Source organism: Pocillopora verrucosa, chromosome 13 (genome assembly GCF_036669915.1).
Source record: "Pocillopora verrucosa isolate sample1 chromosome 13, ASM3666991v2, whole genome shotgun sequence".
In the NCBI taxonomy this organism is placed as follows: domain Eukaryota; kingdom Metazoa; phylum Cnidaria; class Anthozoa; order Scleractinia; family Pocilloporidae; genus Pocillopora; species Pocillopora verrucosa.
In genome coordinates this window covers 15,714,308-15,734,544 of record NC_089324.1, presented here as the reverse complement: position 1 = coordinate 15,734,544, position 20,237 = coordinate 15,714,308, and the positions used below count along the sequence as shown (strand labels likewise).

Here is a 20,237-nt window from a genome sequence, read left to right as displayed (position 1 = left end):
TAAGAACATCGAGTTCTGAATGGCCCTGCGTAGTCGATGTGTATACGCTGCCATGGTGTAGTGGCCCACTCCCACGGATGTAGTGGTGTTTTAGCAGGCATCTTCTGGTTTTGCTGACACCCGCTGCAGCCTTTCGCTAGCTCTTCCAGATGACCATTGATATTAGGCCACCATACGTAGCTCCTCGCGAGTGCTTTCATTTTGACCATGCCCAGATGCCCATCATGAAGTTCCTCTAACACTCTGCTTTGTAACTTATTGGGAACTACCACTCTCATTCCCCATAGGATGCAGCCTTGGTGAACTGTCAGTTCATTGCGTCGCTCGTAATAAGGCTTGTCTCCCTCCACACGAGTAGACCATCCTTTCACGATAGAATCATGTATCCTCGCTAGGACAACGTCACGACGTGTTTCTCTTGCCACTGCTTCACTGGTTATAGGTAATGGCACAAACTGAGAGGCGTGGAACACCTCTGTTGAATCCACCTCCAAGTCTTCTCGCTCTTTCTGCTGGAGAGGGAGCCGCGACAGTCCATCGGCATTGCAGTGTTTGGTTGTACTCTTATACTCAATGATATAGTCGAACCCAGACAAGAACAATGCATATCGCTGAAGCCTTGCAGCAGTCATGGCTGGAACTCCCTTTTCTGGGTGGAAGATGGCAGTGAGGGGCTTGTGGTCTGTAATGAGCGTAAATCGTCTCCCATAGAGGTAAACATGAAATCGTTTCACCCCCCACACAATGGACAATGCCTCCTTGTCTATCTGTGCATACCGTCGTTCAGTCTTGGTCAACGATCGGGACGCAAAAGCTACCGGCCTTTCGCTACCATCGGACATGACGTGTGAAAGAACCGCGCCGATGCCAGTTGGTGAAGCATCACATGCCAGCCTAACCGGTAATGCTGGGTCATAGTGCGTTAGCACCTGCTCAGATGTAATCATACGCTTAGCCTCAGTGAACGCTCGCTCGCACCGTTCAGTCCACTGCCATTCGTTGTTTTGCTCTAACAACTGGTGAAGTGGGTGGAGAACTGTAGACGCATTGGGCAAGAAACGGTTGTAATAGTTTACGAGCCCTAAAAATGAGCGAAGCTGTGACACATTCTCAGGTCTTGGTGCACTGACCACTGCTTCAATCTTCTCTTGTGTCTTGTGTAGACCTTCCTTATCGATCTCATGCCCACAAAACTGAACTCTATCTTTGAAGAACTCGCACTTCTCCTTGTTAGCCTTCAGACCCGCATCTTGTAATCGCTTGAGTACACTCTCCAGGTTCTCCAAATGTTCTTCATCGGTTTTGCCTGTGACAATCATGTCATCAAGGATGCACTGGGTCCCAGGTATTCCCTGTAATACCTGGTCTATGGCACGCTGCCAAATGGCTGGAGACGAAGAGATACCAAAGACTAAGCGATTGTATCGAAAAAGGCCCTTGTGTGTATTAATCGTAAGGAGTTCCTTGGATCTTTCGGTTACTTCCATCTGGTGATAAGCTTGGCGAAGGTCAAGTTTGCTGAAAAGTCTACCGCCAGCCAAATTTGCAAAAATATCCTCTATACGTGGCAGAGGGTACTGTTCTGCAAGAAGTACTGGGTTCACTGAGACCTTAAAATCGCCACAAACTCGTACCGATCCGTTTCGCTTGACTACCGGGACAATTGGGGTCGCCCATTCACTGTATTCTACTTTAGAGAGAATACCTTCCTTCTCTAAGCGTGTCAATTCTGCTTCTACTTTGGGGCGGAGTGCGTATGGCACTTGGCGTGGTTTATGAAAGCTGGACTGGCAGCCTTCCTCGACCTTCAAATCCGCCTTGTAGCCTTTAAGTGTGCCCAGATTTTCGGAGAATACAGACTCGTACTTCTGTAGTAGCTGATCCACTTTGCGTGCCATACCCCCTTCTGAAGTCTTGCTAAGCTTAAAGGTTTTGATTTCACCCCAGTTCAGTTGAATGTTGGACAACCAGTCACGCCCAAACAGTGCTGGTCCCTGCGTCTCAACAACTTGTAGGTTTAACTCTTTTTCCTGGCCCTTGAACTTAACATTACATCTCATCTCTCCCTTAGGTGTGATTTTCTGCCCAGTGTATGTCTTAAGTGTCACAAGGCTCTTTGAAAGTTTGACATGATTAAAATGTTCCTTATATTGTTTGTATGGAAGTACAGACACCGCTGACCCTGTGTCTAGTTCCATCTTGACCACCTTTCCCTGTATTTCGGGGTTGACCCATATTACGTGATCCTTGTCACCCACATTATTAACCTCAAGGGATGCCAAATAATCATCGCTGTCCCCGTCATCGCTGTCCACATAATTTACTGGGGGTTGGGAAACTTGTGTCTCTTTTTTCTTTGATTTACAAGCCCTCACAATGTGACCAGTCTTGTTACAGTGGTGGCATTTTTCTTTCTTGAATGGACAACTTTTGTGATCATGAATTCCCAAACAGCGGTAGCAACTTTGATCACCCGCTCTCTTGGGGGAAAAAGAACCCCTTTTCTCTGAAAGCTTGGCTTCTCTCTTGAATTTAAGCTTCTTGCCTGGCTTTGATTTGGCTAATAGATCGATTGATTCTGACGCTTTATTCCCCTGGAGAGCTTCAACATCCTTGTAAGATTGCTCAATAGCTAAGCACTTTGCAACAGCAATGTCAAATGTTAGTTCCTCAAGCTTAAGTTTCAAAAGCTCTGACATCATTCTCTTATCTCGAATACCCGAAACCAGTCTATCTCTAAGCCTTTCCAAACGCATGGCGTCGTTAAATTTGCAATCCATAGCTAGATGTTTCAAAACAGCAACATATTGACTCACCGTTTCTCCTGCGTTACGTGCTCGGTTGTCAAACTCATACCTGGCTACTAAAGCAGACTTCTGTGGCTTCAATTGTTCGCGGAGACGCTCTACGATTGCGTTGTACGTGAGAGAATCTTCTCCTAACAAGGTCGGAGCCATCAAATCTTTCGCCAGTTGGTACGTTTCAGTGGGAAGATTGGTTAACAGGATGGCTTTCTTCTGTTTCGCGTCGGTCACTCCATTTGCCACGAAGAAGAATCCTAACTGTTCTGTATACGCCTCGAAGTCAGTTCCCACAGTGAACTTTTGAACTTTTCCGATGTTACGAACTGGATTTGGTGCCGTATTTGCATCGCTGGCCATCGTGGACGTTATGTGGATTTAGTTTAGGGATGTCTTCACTTTTAGCAGCCCAAAAGGTCCCTTAATATCCCATCCTCGTCGCCAAAATTGTCATGTATTACTTAAGAACTACACACCCCAAACAATATGGCGGTTCGGTAAGTAAAAGACTGTTTAATGAAGCCTCATGCGTGCGCATGAGCAAACCATATATGGTAACACACAACATACAACACACTGGAAAACCATAACACAAGAGAAGGCCAGTTGTGTCTACAAAATCTTCCAAATGTCTTCCAGCCTCCAACTACTCATCTTTTCACATCCCACATGTCTGAACATGTTACGCCATTGCCTGCACATGAAGAATAGAGTAGTCATGAGGGGTGGCTCAGTAATTTTTAAACGTTTTAGATTTGTACATATAAGAATTGATTTCACCGACCACACTGCATGAAATAGATATGTCTCAGCATGTATGCATTTTTACACACACAGACACATCTAATAATTGATTAATGTTTCAACACAACATGTTAGAATTAACCTGGCAAAAGCACATTGTATATGCCATGTTAGTAAAGTGAACATAGCTCAATATCTTAGTATATGTACATGTAGCATGTTAGCTTTTTGGTTTACAATATTGCAACTGGTTTTGCAGGGTAAAAGTGAAGTGCATGGTGCCAAAGTTGAGACATGCATGTACAATCATGTTGTATTGGATCTTGAATTAAATGAATTGAATATTACATTCAAAATGAACAGTAGGTATACGAAGCTGTAATGTATCTGATTTTAAATTGTTATGTATGACTGTAGTTTTGTAGAATATTGAACAAACACTGAATTGCTGTCACTTAATTTCAGCAGTTTAAGAACATAATAAATGTAATATTTAACTACATGTAGATTATATCATTATACTGTTGCACATGTATAACTTAACATATCACTAGCAGTATGTAACTTTTAGTGTGATAAGGACATGACTCATGTATAAGTGTTCTTGTTCAATAGGCATAATATTTTGCACAGGAAGGGCAAATCAAAGTGATGCAGCCAATGTTATGTTGCACATAGTTAGTGTACAGTGATTAACAGTAATAAATTAGAGTGGAACACTGGATCTGTTAAAAATGTGCCAAGTTTATTATCCTGTCTTTCCTTATTCTGTGTAAAAGATAAGTAATACCATTCTGACCCGTAATTAATCCTCTCTCCCCTTTAAACGTTTTTCTTCTACTATTAAATATATCTACATCAATGGAATTTTTCTTACATATACCTGAACTGGTCATTACAAGTTGCCTTTCAGGCAACTTGTAATGACCAGTTCAACAACCAAACTTTACCTGGACCTATACTAGTTATTGAAAATGCAGTGTGGTCGAAAAAGAATCAGTGTATTGGTCAATCCTCTACATTCAAAGTGCCCAAAAGAAATGAGCATTAATTTGACAATCGATACCAGTCAAACATCATCTCCGTAATCCGTAGTAAGTACCAACGAGTACCCGAGAAGTGATTGATAAATTGTTCTTGGCACCTGTTGACGATTAAACCGGAGTTCACTCTCGATCTCGAGTGGGCGATATTGAAAGTAGGCTAATTGACATATTATCACCATCACACCCCAAGATAGGGGTCAAGATAACTTAATTTATATTCTTACCTCGTGCATTGTGCGCTTGCTGTACTTTCGAACTGCTCTGAGTACATTACATCAGTCGATATATTTCACTCCTCCATGGTATCTTGAGCGCGCGTCAAAAAAATGTGAATAACTTTCAAACGAACAACGATGGACTCCAAAACTCAGTTGCCCTTGAAAACACGATGCCCACTCCTAAACTTGTCCGTTTCGAAATTCCAAATAATAAACACCACGCGCAATGAACGACAAAAACAGTACGAAAAATTAGAATTTCTACCACTTAGTCGATGAAAAGGAAAAAAATAAAACGGTAGAATCTTGGCTAAACTTCGTCGCAGTCTTCCCGGTTTATGTGTTAAACTTCCTGAGACTTCGTGTTTTGACAAGATATTCAACGGTAAAGTTTTAAGAGTGTTATGGAGAGAAGTAAACACAGGAGAGGGCCTATTCTGCGCATGTCTGAAATTTTCCTTAGCTCACGTGCATACGCTGTTCCGTGAGGCCTAAATTTCCATATTCGCTTTCACTCAACAGATGTCAAGACATAAGCTTGAATCAGGAGCCCCTTCTGGTTTGAACCTTTTACTTTTCTCTTTACTTGTCTAGGACGATCGATTTTTTCTTTTTCTTTCTTTTTTTCTCAAAACAATGTTCTCATACGCCGTCAAGAAATGCATTGTTGCCAACGAGCCAGCCGAGCGAAGACGCTCGGCTGGCGAGGCGGCAGAGAATAGTGCCGCGCGAAGAATGGTGTATGCGAAAAAATTCTCGATCGGCATTGAAGTGTAAGTGTAAGGTGTAAGGTTGTAAGATGTAAGATGTCTCAGTTTAAGCCAATTGCAAGGAAGGAACTATTCAAGCCAATGAAAAGACGTGTTACATTGTAGTTTTTAACCAATCAGGAGGCGGTACATCTAGACACTTTCGCGTGGTTGTTTGATGAGCTTGTTTGTGGAAGCGTCTCTTCGTTTGGTTTGAAGACAAGCAGCTCGATCTTGTTGTAGAAGGTGAGTGTTTTCTTTGTTGTGGTCGTTATTGAATTGTAAAGAATTTCATAGGCTCAGAATATACAGTGGTCAAGAGACCAATAGCACTAGCGTGTTATACAGCGGTTGAGAGATCATTAGAACCAGCGTGTTCTGAACAAAGAGAAAACAAAGGGAATTCTTTTCGGGACGAGACAAAGGCTGGAAGCCGTCGCAAACTTTTACATCACCATAAGTGGTACCAATGTCGAGATGGTCAGTAAATTCACATACTTGGGCGTTACCCTCGATGAGGAACTGAAATGGAAAATACACACTGAAGATGTTCACAAGAAAGTATCCAAGCGACTCGGTCTCCTGAGACGAATACGCTCCACTCTTACTTTACAAGCAGCACAAGCGGTATACAAATGCATTATTGAACCAATTTTTAGTTACGCAGACACAGCCTGGGGTGAACTACCCGAGAGCAGTATCACTAGTCTGCAACGATTACAAAATCGAGCCGCGAAAATCGTCACCTGTCAGAAAAGTACAAAGACAGCCCGAAATATTGTAAATTGGCCAGATTTAGAAACACTGCGAAAAATACACAAATGTATTTTAGTATATAAATGTTTACGGAATTTCGTTCCTATATACTTAAAAAACTATTTTAAGGTAAACAATGATGTACACAATTACAACACTAGGCAGAGGAGAAATATTCACCCAAATAAAACAAATCTTGTTCTTGGGGGGCGAACTTTTAAAAATTCAGGGCGTTTAGCTTTTAACTCACTGCCAAGCAGAATCAAAGAGGCAAGTTCTCTAGCAATTTTTAAACGCCTTCTTAAAGGACATTTTATCTGATTTTTTTTTTTTTCTCCCCTTTTGTAAATTTTAGCAAATTTTACCTAACCTTGTAATCTTATTGTAAATGTTTATATGTAATTTTTATTGAACCCAGGGCCCCTAAGGATACCAGCCTTGCAGCTGACTGGGCTACCCTGGTAAAATAAAGTTGTCTTGTCTTGTCTTGTTCGCTAGTGACTTGAACCAGCGAGTTTAGCAATCAATAGGACCAGCGTGTTCATCAATCAAACTAAAACTTCAATCGACCAGCGTTCCTTTACAAAACTCTTCATCTAATTCGAATATTGAGGAAAACTGTTGAAACTAGAGCAAATCCAGTGTTCAAATTCACTGTTTGAGATACGAAATCGAACCAGCGTGTTCACCACAGAATTGAACGAGCGTGTTCATCAATCGAACTAGCGTATCAAACTGAAAGTTCATCGATCGAAGTAGCTTGTTTCCTCTCACTTTGCTCAGAATATACAGCGGTCGAGAGACCAATAGCACTAGCGTGTTACACAGTGGTAGAGAGATCAATAGAACCAGCGTGTTCGCTACTGATTTGAACCAGCGAGTTCAGCAATCAATAGAACCAGCGTGTTCATCAATCAAGCTGAAACTTCAATCGACCAGCGTGCCTTTACAAAACTCTTCATCTAATTCGAATATTGAGGAAAACTGTTGGAACTAGAGCAAATCCAGTGTTCAAATTCAGTGTTCGAGACACGAAATCGAACCAGCGTGTTCACCACAGAATTGAACGAGCGTGTTCATCAATCGAACCAGCGTATCGAACTGAAAGTTCAGCAATCACGAAATCGAACCAGAGAATTGAACGAGCTTGTTCATCAATCGAACTAGCGTATCGAACTGAAAGTTCATGAATCGAAGTAGCTTGTTCCCTCTCACTTTCACTTTGCACTGAAAGTTCGATTGAGCAGCGTTGGCGGACTACTCCCCTCCAAACAGCGTATTCACAAACGGAATCAAAGCAGTTTGTATATTTCTCGCACTTATCAATCATGGTGTGTTTATGGTACGCAGTACTCACAATATTTTTACTGAAATTACATCATTACAATGTAAATACTGGGGTTAGTACGAAGTTTTCCTACGGATGCTCAAGTTTATATTATTTTTCATTTAACAAGAACATAATACGTATCATGAAATATAGCGGAAAATATTTACAAAGGAGAATTCCCCATGCCTCACACGGAAGCTTTAATCCTTACATTATAACAAATAAAGAAGCGCATATTGTAAATGGAAACATAAGTGTCGGTTACATTAAGAAGAATGAGGCCACCTCTTCCAATCAACAGTTGCAAGAGACGAATAACAATCGAAGACATTTTATGAATTACTGCTTAACACACTCGGGCAGGTTTTCTTGTGCAGTTGACTCTTTTCTTGAACTCACTTTTGCTATTTTTAGAGATTCTTTGCAACGTGTTGAACGTAATGAGTTTTTTCAAACGTTATTTGAAGCATGTGTGCATTTACAAAGTTGTAATGGGCAGACGGATATGACCCAATATTCGAGAACCTGTTTGGGCTTATTTGAGACAGCATTGTAACTCATTTGCTACAATGTCTGCAGATGCTGTATTTAGTGACATATTCAAATTAAGCACAGTTGGAGTTATGACCGAAGAATTGCAATCCCTTTTTTTGGTAGAAGAGAGCAATCAGTCAGTTTGCTCATTGTGCAACAATGCAATCATAAAAAATACAAGTATATTTGTTATTTATATTACTTGCCAAAACTGGGGTCATAGCTTATTTGACAATTATGTTTCTGAGGCAATACTTCCAAGTAGCAAAGCACTTTTCTGTGGTCTGTGTCAACAGCATTCTGGGAATGTTTCATTGCTACAATATTTTGTTATCCTTCCAAAATTTTTACTCATAGAACTTGCTTCAACTTGTATCAATAAAGTATACTTTCCCCACATCATCAATGTGTTAGGTCAAAGTTATGAACTCAAAGGCATGGTACGCTGTGCAAGTCATCATTTTACAGTGGCTATAAATAATCACACTGAATGGATATATATTGATGATTTGTGTGTGTCAGTGAGAAGTTTCACTTCAATTCAGGATCTTTTGAATAATTACCCTAATGGTTGGTTTTTTGCTGTGTTTGAAAAGTGTTCATCCACAATTGAAACTGATTTACAGCCAAATAGCCCAACTGAAGCATTTCCAAAAGACAAATGCTATGAAACCATGCTAGGTGGAACTCAATCTCAGGTGCCTAATGTGTTTTTTAAATCAGGCAAATTGAGCTCTTCTTCATATCAAATTGAGGAAGAAAGTAAACAAGATGATTCGTTTAATAACAAAAAAAGGACACAATCAGAAATAAAGGAAGCTGATAAGAGACTTAAGTTGGATACACAACAAAAACATCTGAAAAAATACAGAAACAAAAAATCAGATGTTACAAATGGCATAGGTAAATTAGAAGAGAGAACTAATGAAAATGAGTGCAGGTGGCAGCATAATAAAAAAAAATTGACTACAAATGAAACAGATAAACTAAGGAAAAGGATCAAGAACAAAGCATACATGAAAGAATATAGAAAAAAAAAACATTAAGAAACAATTGACTACAAATGAGGCAGATAAACTAAGAAAAAGGATCAGGAACAAAGCATATATGAAGGAATATAGAAAAAAAAATAACCTTAAGAAAAAATTGACTACAAATGAAGCAGATAAACTAAGAGAAAGGATCAAGAGCAAAGTGTACATGAAGGAATATAGAAAAAAAAATAACATAAAAAAAAACTTGACTACAAATGAAGAAGATAAACTAAGAAAAAGGATCAAAAACAAACAGTATGTGAAGGATTATAGGAAAAGGACAACATTAAAAAAAATGCCTACAAATGAAGCAGACAAACTAAGAAAAAGGATTAAGAACAAAGATTACATGAAGGAATATAGAAAAAGAAAGAAAAGTGACCAAAACAACTCTGGAAGTAAAATGAAAATTGTTAATAATCAAACTACTTGTGAAGCAGGAACACAGTTCATTGAAAAAAAAACAAAACAGTGTCCTGTGGTAAGTCAAGATAAGTATCTTTCACTGTTTGATGTTAAAACATATGGACAACTTCACCATCAGGAGTGGTCAGCAATTAATATAAAGAGGTTTCATGAGTCCATGATTTTCAAAATCTGGCATTGCCGAGTTTGCCAGGAAGCATGGCCATTGTCAGTAAAAAACAAAAAAGAAGCAGACTATGTTTGTTCAAGATGTGTAAGAGACAAGAACAGTATTAAAAAGTTCTCTGCTCAAAACAGCATGATACCAGCTCAAGTTCCAAAAGAATTACAAGGTCTAACCCAAATAGAAGAGATGTTAATTGCTCGTGCTTTTCCAGTTATCAGTGTTTACACAAAGCCAGGTGGACAAAGAGCCTATAAAGGTCATTGCATTAATTTCCCCCAAGATATCCAGGATCTTGCAGACACACTACCAAAATATCCCAAAGAACTCCCTATAATAGTAATAATAGCGGAAGGCAAGAATAACACTTCTAAAGATTTAATTGTTCGAAGACAAAAAGTTTCTATGGCTCTGCAGTGGTTAGTTGATCACAATCCTGTGTACAAAAACATTAAAATTGATTATACTTGTTTGTCTTCCCTTCCAACTGAAGGAATTCCTAGTGACTTGCAAAAGGTTCATTGTACTAAAATTAGTGACGATGAAATAGATCCAGATAGAGGTCCACTTGATAGTGATGAATACCATTCAATCATGAAACAGAGTTAAGCAGCACTGTATTAAATCCTGTTGTTTTGAAGCCACAAAAGCAGCTAATAAAAGACGAACTATTACAACACCATAAAACTGCATGGCCTAATAGGGGAAGCAAACCTTTAAATGAGTTCAAAATTCAACTACTAGCAACAATGGCTTTTCCCACTCTTTTCCCTGATGGTACAGGCGATCCAACTAATACTGCTACAAAGCGACATGCAACCTTGGGTGAAAAAGTAAAGCATTTGATAAAGTTTGCTGAAAACATCAATGGTGAATGGGTGTACAGATTTGCAAGACATCCACGCTTTGCTTACTGGGCATTCAATATGATCCAAAGACACAGACTTCTTGGTCAGGGTAGTATATTTCTTAAACAAAATCCAAATGAAGCCCACCTAACTGTTGAACAACTAAAAAAAAATGCTTACTACCAATAGCTATTCTTCACTTATGTCTAAGCTGATGCATTATGCCAAAAACATAACTGGTAGCACTGGTTATTGGCAAAAGTCAAAAGAAGATTTGAAAGCTACAATAAGCCAAAAGGGACCTCCAACAAGATTTTTTACTTTATCATGTGCAGAATATCACTGGCCAGAATTTCACAAGCTTTTAAGCAACAGTTTCACTGAAAAACTGACTCCAGGTGATAGACACAAAAATGTTTTAAACAATCCACATCTGTTAGATTGGGTCTTTTCAGAAAGAACTGATCGGTTTGTCAAGTTTTGGTTGAAAGAATCACTGCACTCTTCCTGGTATAGATATGAATATGCAGTCCAAAGAGGATCAATCCATTGTCATGGAGTTGCTAAATTAAAAAATGACCCAGGATTATGTACCCTCACTGAGAAGGCCCTCAAGGGATACTTAGCTTCAAATTGCTTGACACCTATGCTGAACGTTACAAGTATCTCAAGGTAGACCCGCAGTTATATTAGAGTACAATTTTTTCAAGTTTGCATAAATGTTTACTTTCAAAGCCTCTAATCTTAAACAAAGAGACAAAAGTGTAATTGTCAAAACCTATCCTAATTATTCATCCAATCCAAAGAGTGAAGACTATGGTTTGTTTTGTAAATATCAGTTGCTTAAATACAAACCCTGGCAATATACACCAGATGATGCATGGGATAATCTTCCACAGGCTGATGAGACATACACAACATGTTGGAAAAAATTCTTGCTAACTGATACTGCAAAATCCTTGGTCCCTGATTGGGAAACCAAAATGCAAGATGTAAACAACTACATATGCATAACACCTTTGAATGAGAATTCTTTTGAAGAAGATTACAGCACCAAAAGTGAAAGAGAAGAGTGGATGCTTATGGCAGAGTTGACTATTCAAACAACTGATGCTTGTGAGAAATCTACACCTGTACCACATGCATATTGGCATCAAGTGTATCAGTATTTCACAAATGATGAGATAAATGCAATGCCTACATGGATAAACAGAGAGAAAAACAAGAATAGTGCTCACCATTCCTGTGAAACAAGAATCATAGATACTTCAACTTTTAGTAGAATGCAGCAAGTAGCTTATCAAATAGTTTCCAATCATTTTGCCAGTGTTGAACAAAATCCCTTGCGCTTTCTTATTATGGGTGTAGCAGGAACAGGGAAAAGTTATCTCATTGATTCCTTAAGAAATTTGCTTCAGGAAAAATGTAAGGTTTTAGCTTACACTGGAAAAGCATCATTCAATGTCAATGGAGTAACGCTACATTCACTGCTAAAATTACCTATTGGTTCAAAGAGACATTGTGATTTAAAAGGAATACCTTTGCAACAACTACAAAGTAACCTTGAAAACGTTCAATATTTAATAATAGATGAATACTCTTTCGTTGGCCAGAGTTTGTTTGGATGGATTGATAGTCGTTGCAGACAAGCTACTGGACGAACAGACATGACATTTGGCAGCATATCTGTCATTCTTGTCGGTGACATAGCTCAGTTACCACCAGTAGGTGACAAACCACTTTACCATTCTATGCCAAAAACAGAAAAGCAAATTCAAGGTTTTCTCCTATATCATGAATTCAAGAAAGTTGTTAAATTGACAGTTAATCAAAGAGTTCAAGGAAACAATATTGAACAATCCAATTTTAGGGAAATGCTAACCCGAGCTCGCCATGGTGAATCAACTGAATCAGATTGGCACTCTTTAATTTCCAGAACACCGGACAAAGTGCACAATGTGAATGAGTTTGAAAATAATTCTGTAAGAATTTGTTATCATAAGGAAAAAGTTGCAGAATTAAACATTAGTAGACTTAAAAGCTTGGGTCAACCAATAGCAGTAATTAAAGCTCGTCACTCTATTGGAGCACAAACACTTAGTGCTGATGACATGGGAGGCCTTGAACCTATAGTTTACTTATCAAAAGGAGCAAAAGTAATGTTAACGATGAATCTATGGACTGATGTTGGCCTTTGTAATGGAGCATTAGGCACAGTACTTGACTTTGTGTATGCTGAAGGACAACAACCTCCATGTCTTCCAATATGTGTATTGGTTCAATTTGATGATGAATATAAAGGACCATCAGTTTCTTCTCTGTTTCAAAGATGTGTCCCAATTTGTCCCATCACCCAAGTTTCAGAAAGTTTAGGAAAAAAATATGAGAGACAGCAATTGCCATTAAAATTAGCCTGGGCGATGACAATTCATAAATGTCAAAGTCTGACCCTCTCTAAAGCTTGGATAGATTTAGGATCATCAGAAAGATCTCCTGGAATTACATATGTTGCTTAAAGCAGGGTAAAAAAAATACAAGATCTTATTGAGCCAATGACACTAGAGAGGTTACAAGCGGTCAAAAAGTCTACTAACTTTAAGTTTAGATTAGAAGAAGAAAACCGTCTTGATATGTTGGCTAATGAAACACTGAATTCACATCTCAAAATATCTTAAAAAAAATTTTCGTATATGTCATACTCTTTTAAACAAATCAAAGCGATCAATGCACGCATAAATATTTCTTTTACACTTAAGATTAAAAGATAAATTGCAATTCAAAATCAACTTTGTACAATTTTGATCTTGTCTCCCTGTGGTGACTGGTTCCAAATATTTTCAACAAACATTTCACATTTCATATTCTACTCTAAAAAAAAGGAAATGCATTGTCAGTGCTTTCTGCTTACAAAATCTTTGATATTTCAAAAAAAAATGTTTCTGCACTGTTTGAAAATTTTCTTTTTCTTCAGTTTCCAGATCTCCTGAAAGTCAATCATGTCAAAAGAAAATACAAACTCTGGTAAGTACCTGTAGCTTTAATTTACAATGTTTGGTTTTTTGTGGTTCTCCATATTCCTGTTTTCTTCACTTGGAAAGTAGGTGGGGAGGGAGATTGAATGAGCAAGAACTGCTGAAAGGAAACAACCCCTTGTAATTTTTGTTACAAAATCTTTGTCTGGCCTCACCATACTAGATTGCCATTTCTAAAATTCAAACCTTACTGACAAACGCAATTTCACTACCGTCACTGAAATCTTTGGTGGCTCCTCCCAACTTCTGCTGTCTGAACTGTGCTGAATGATTTATTTGATTTAATTTGATTACTGCACAATTGACAGTAGTCACGAGCTGCAAAGAGCTGCAGAACATTTGATTGACAATACCAAAAAAACATTTGTTAGTTATGAATTTTACAGTCCACATGTTATTAAAAGATGCAGTAACTTATTGTGATCAACATTTCATGTCTAACTTCAGTTTTTATTTCCTCTTTCTTAGATAATCACCGTGGCTACATTCAGAATTTGAGTCCTATAAAACGCTCACGAAATCAAAATCAGTGGTATGATTTTGATTTACAAACCAGCCCATCAAAATTGAGACGAGTTGTTGGATTTAATATTGCAAACCACTCCATGCTACAAGAACATGAAGCGTCAAAAACAGCTGTAACCCTCAAAAACACTAAGCAAAACAGCAACAATGACATCATATTCAACCAGCAATCAACAGTAAGGGTAACACCAACCTTTGATATTGATTTTGATTACAAACCCATCAACAAATCCCAAAAGACTGAGCCCTCAACTCAGCCTGCCAAGAAGATTACACTTGAGGAGCTCCCCACACTCCAAGTCAATCAGAAAGTAAATGTCACTGCTTCCATTTCACTGGGAAATGAAAACCCTAAACCTGTGCAATTGAAATCCTCAAGTGAAATGACAACTGTAAAGGAAGACTGTGTCCTGGAGGATGAAACTGGAACTGCTACTATTCATATATGGGATCCACTTTTCAAGAACATCAAAACTGGCACCACATATGAGTTTGAAAACCTTACTGTAAAGCACTTCAAAGGGATCACTCATCTGGGAACAACCCCTACAACAACGTTTAAAGAAGCCAATCAACAACTGAAACCTATAAATGGCCCTGCATTACTTGCAAATCCAGAGAAAGAAGCAAAAGTAGAGAGCTTCAAAATGATCAACAAACTAAGCATTTTCATCACCTGCCAAGCATGCAAACGCAAAATTAATGAAATCTCCCAACAGAACACACTCAAATGTAAAAACTGTGGAGTCCGACAAAGAAAGATGCAATGCAAACGAGATGCATCTGTTCAACTACTTGTACATTTGGATGAAAAAGACATTTGGTTAACAGCATTTACAGATGTCTTGGAGTCCCTCTTCGCCACCCACCCGACAATCTCATTACTTAGTGACTCGGACACAATTGAAGAACTACTTATGGATCTTCAAGACATAGAATTCAAATATAATGTCAACAGAAAAGTGATCACTGAAATATCATCATCTTCACTGTCACGTTAAACTGTCCTACAGTACAGAATTAACAAAGCCAGACCACCGACTAAAATATTTATTTACAACACTTAAGTATCAAGACTTCAACAAACTTTCATTACCATGTTCTGATTCAATGTTACGTTACCTGTTATTTGAAAGCATACATACGAAACAAGTTAATCTTATTTCTTACCATGCTATTGATGTTCAAGATGTTGTATTAATAGCAGGAAACCATTCACATTGGTTTTCACGTTCAAGTTAATATGCTTTTTTTAAGATTACTAAGTTCGCAAAGACTACTGCATGTATGTTTCTGTTCACAAACATTGTACTAACCAAAACCCCTTCTATATGCTTCAATCAACATATTGTAAATGAAAAATTCAGTGTTGTTTTTTTATGCTCTTTCAAAGCAACAGTTATACAATACAACACAATTCATATTCTTTGTTATGTTATTCTTTATAATGTTACATTAATAACAAGAACTATTCACATCCTTTCACATGTTCAAGTTATTAAATGACTTGGTTAATATTACCAAGCCCTTAAAACCTTAGTACAGTTTCCATGTTACTCTTATTTAAAACCCTTTTATCAATTGGAAAAAACTATGCCTCAGCGTAAACCCCCTTATCAAACCACAAATTGATCGCTCGTTGGCACTCTATCGATAGGTATATCTAGTTAATATTGTGATTCCGTGACTGATCGACTCCCCAATATCACGTTTAGTCACGAAATAATTCGTCACGCGGAGTCTCCGGTCGATAGAGTTTAGCGTTTCAAAATGGCTAAAATTCACCCAGTTTGGATATTTTGTTTTGTGAGTCACACACTCGGAATTTCATTCAATAAATCCGTATATGTGGCACAAGTGAAGCACATTTTAAACTTTCCATACTATTTTTGGAAACTATACTTAATTGACTCTCGATAAATTAGCCTGCCATGACTAGTTGATTATTTTATTATTTTTGTAATAATGCCCCAAAAGCGCAGACTATGACTCTGGAGGTACTGAATTTGATATATTTGATACACAAGGCACCCTCCAAGGAGAAGGTTCAAATAAAATTGCTTTTACATTTCTTAAACTACAATCTGAATCATGAGGTAAACTTAATTTCAATGAGTTTGAAACTTCACTCTATACATAAGAACACTCTACCGGAGTTTAATACTATATTTATTTGCTGTCTTTCTTGTACATATGATTACCTTACGTCTTAACCCTTTAACTACCAAGATGTCATAGGTAATTCTCCTTACTGTCTGCCTTACAATTCATGTGATGTTAGAATTTGGAATTGGATCAACCAATAATTCCCTAATTGATATTTTTCTTTATTTTCACTACCTGTCTGCTTGATATCATATTGATGGTGTAAGGAGAAATTCTGCCGAGGTCACTAGTGGGACTAAAAGGGTTAAAAAGGGGATTTGATGACACTGTGATGATTAAAATATTATTATGCTTTCAAATGTAACAAAACAATGTGATGTTATAAACACTTACAATTGAAAAACCAGTTGCTGGTAGCTAATATGTCTTTAATGTTTAAATTTTCATGGGAAATACTTTTCTTTGAAAGCGGGGATACAGAAGTTTTCAAAGCTGCTAGAATTAAGCTGTTTGCAAGTAATAAAAAGCAAATTGACAATCCTTCCTTAATGCTTGACATGCTTCACTAATACATGTTAATTGTGTGTACCTATCATTGTAGAGATGTCTTTTAAAAAGTTTGTTGGTGTGGTTGTTGTTCTTTGTTGACCTTTGTAGCCAAAATTTAAAGCTACTAAGTAGAAGACCATAGAGTGATGTAATTACTGGACACTTGCACTTACTGCAATCATTTATTCAAGCAATACTCTATATTTATAAAACTGACTACATGTCTTTATAACTGTACAAATTTTATATGCTCCTTGCATTTGTTGGCAACAATAGTTAGATTGTTACGAAAGCAAACAGGTGAACAGAAGACAGTGAAATGAGGGAAACTGTAAACTTTACCATATAATGGAAGAAAGGATCACAGAATACTTAAGAAGGGAAACTTGAATTGTGCTAGCTAATTTCCTCTATTGCCCTTCATGTTTTTATCAAATAAAATTTAATCAGTTGTAGGGTTTACTTACAATGTGTCAAATCACCAGGGTGGACTTGATTCTTCTCAGATGTCAGGTGGTAAAAGATAGATACTAAATATAGATGAACATTTTAAATAAAGAAAAAGAACACATAAAAAAAAATCATGCCGAAGTGGTGGCATGATTGATTTGTGATATTTAGAAAGACAGAAGCAGGAAAAACACATGGAGCTTTTTCCTATTCACTTGTAAGTTAATTACATTTCAGATTCTACATTCAGACTGGGTGAGATTAAATTATTTATGTCATGCTTCATTATCGTTTGTTTACATGGAGAGGTAATTGTTATTGTAGCTTCACAAATGTTTTCATTGCTGTTGCAATTAACAATCATAACAAAGTTTCATTTAACATAGAATGTTTCATGAACTTTCTTCCTTTCTCTCTGAGACTATTTACTATTTCTGGAGCACTATTAACCCTTTACATCCTAGCATCAGTATGCATATTCTCCATACTGTTTTGCACATTTCCTAATGTGCTGGTAAGGAGAATTTGTTTAACAATCAAGAGGTTCTTCAGGTTATCATTATTAATTTTCCTTTTTTCTCCTAACCTTACTGTTCGATTCGGGAGTGATATTGAAAGGAGAAATTAGATACTAGTCACTCTCAGGGATTCAAGGAGTAAAGGAAGAAGGTTTTTAAAAAAAATTATAACTTTTGATTCAGGCAATTATTTGAAAATGAGTAACATTTAATGTTTTCATATGTAACAGGATGATCAAGCTGAAGATGGATCAAAAAGGAGTGAACTGATGACTGTAACAATTACGTGATTACTTTGGAGACTTGAGCAATTGGTCAATACACCTTGCCTTGCAATTCTGATGATTACAGTTTGCTGAGGTAATTGAAATGTCAGTCCTCAAGCAGGAACCTTCCACATGACCTGTACAGTCATAAGCTATGAGATAACTTTGGAAAAATGCATTTGTGTCAATAGAACTATTGTCAGTACTGTACCATCTAGTGACAAAACTTAATTATTTCCTGAAATTAGTATGAATGTTTGAAAGAAGTTATGGTGATAAATGACCCTCTTTTGTTAGGATACATAGGATTTGATGATTCTATCCTTTAAGCTCAATGCAGTTGGTATCTCTGGCCCATTAGATCAGTGGCTAATGAGCTACTTACTGGATAGATACTAGTATACAGAAGTAAATAATCAGAGATCAGTGTCTCTTCCTATTAAATTTGGTGTTCCTCAAGGATCCTTGTTCGGTCCAAGATTGTATACTATTTATACTAATGACCTTCCTGATCAAGTAGGAGATGGCTCCATCATGATGTATGCTGACGACACCACAATTTACTCAATTGGTTGAAATGTTGAACGAGTCATTCTATCTCGAAGTGGCCTAATGGCTCAGATATCCAAGTGGAGCTTTTTAAACAAATTGACAATCCACCCCTCTAAAACTGAAGCTATGATAATGAAAAAAGCAGTAGTTCATTGGCCCTTTGCAGCCCTTACATTTTGGCCATGGCTTTGTGAAGTTTGTCAGTTCTACAACCTGCCTACTAGGTGTTATGACAGATAACCAACTCTCTTGGCATGCTCAAGGAGACAGTTAAACTTCATTTTCCAGAAAAGTTGGTACTTTAAGGAGAATGTCATACTAACCCAAGTCAGTTTTGGAAGAAATATATTTAAAACAATTATTCCTAGTGTCACTTATGGCATACTAGTGTAGGGAAATTGCTCCCAACCATTACTTAACAGCCAAGATTATACTCATGCCTGCACATGTCGCATAATAAATAACCTCCCTTCTTCGCTAGAAAGTAGCCTATGTCTGTCTCGATGCAACTGGCTTCCTATTAATTATTTATATAGGAGATGCATATTACTTAAGGTGTACCAAGTCTTCATAGTGTCTGCTCCTAGCCAAATCCTGGACATATTCTAAGTCTAAATTGATCTAAATCACTTAAATCAACTAGATTCAGTAATCAATTTAATATTATTAGGGTAAAGTCTGAATAAGGAGTGAGTTTCTTTTCAATACAGGGGTACTTATATTTGGAATTTCATAGATAAGAACGTTAAACTTTCGAATGTTAGTGAAGAAGGATTGAAAGTAATCTTAAGAAAGCTTTCCAAAGATATTCTCCAATTTTCATTTAACAAAGAGGCTATTACAATTTCAAATGAGGAGGATGATTTTATTTATTACTAAGCTATTGTTAAGTTCATTATAGTCATATATATAATATTATAATTGTACATAGCAGTTCCACATCAGATGATTTTATTTATTACTCAGTTATTATTAGGTTTACTATAGTTTATTAAGTTTATAATATTACTATTCTATAGAGCAGGTCCACATCAGCCTGCAGCTGCCAATGCAATATTGTCTCCAACAATTTTGTAATTATTAACCTGCTTAAACAAATAAAGGATTGATTGATAATTGATTGGTTGCTTGATTGTCTTGTATATCTCTTAGCTTTCAAACTTTCAACTTTGTATTAATAGTAACTGTTTAACATATCTATTCCTCTGTCCCTTGAGCCTTCAAAAGTTGAAGCAGGTGAGTCAATAACCTGACTCCTTTTGTTTGGAACTGTTTATAACTTAAAGATCATGAAATTTATTATTCAAACTAAGTTTTAGTAAATCTTTACATTAATATGGATTTTCTCATGAACCAGCAGTCAGTTGTGTTAAATGGAAATTTCCAATTAATCCAATGTACTCATACAGTATTGTGCAAAAGTAATGCAAACGGAATTCGGCGAATTTCGTTATTTGTTCTAACGATCTTTCGTCGAAAGTTCGAGGCCTCTTAAGCGACATATCGTTTGAACAAAGGGCGCTTTTTCGTTGATTTTCGCCTCAAAGCGAAACTTCGCGGCAGAAAGTGTCTCTTCGATCATTAGTGTTC

The 20,237-nt window shown here is 37.3% G+C and overlaps 1 protein-coding gene and 1 pseudogene across 1 annotated transcript; both read left to right on the top strand.

Moving 5' to 3' along the window:
• Positions 1-10,471: 10,471 nt before the first annotated feature.
• Positions 10,472-13,324, top strand: LOC136277649 (uncharacterized; annotated as a pseudogene).
• Positions 13,325-13,643: 319 nt separating this feature from the next.
• Positions 13,644-15,846, top strand: LOC131781700 (uncharacterized). The gene is made up of 2 exons (XM_059098415.2): positions 13,644-13,670; positions 14,150-15,846. Exons 1-2 carry the CDS (start codon positions 13,646-13,648, stop codon positions 15,205-15,207), a joined length of 1,083 nt encoding a protein of 360 aa, XP_058954398.2. The 5' UTR covers positions 13,644-13,645; the 3' UTR covers positions 15,208-15,846.
• Positions 15,847-20,237: the final 4,391 nt, after the last annotated feature.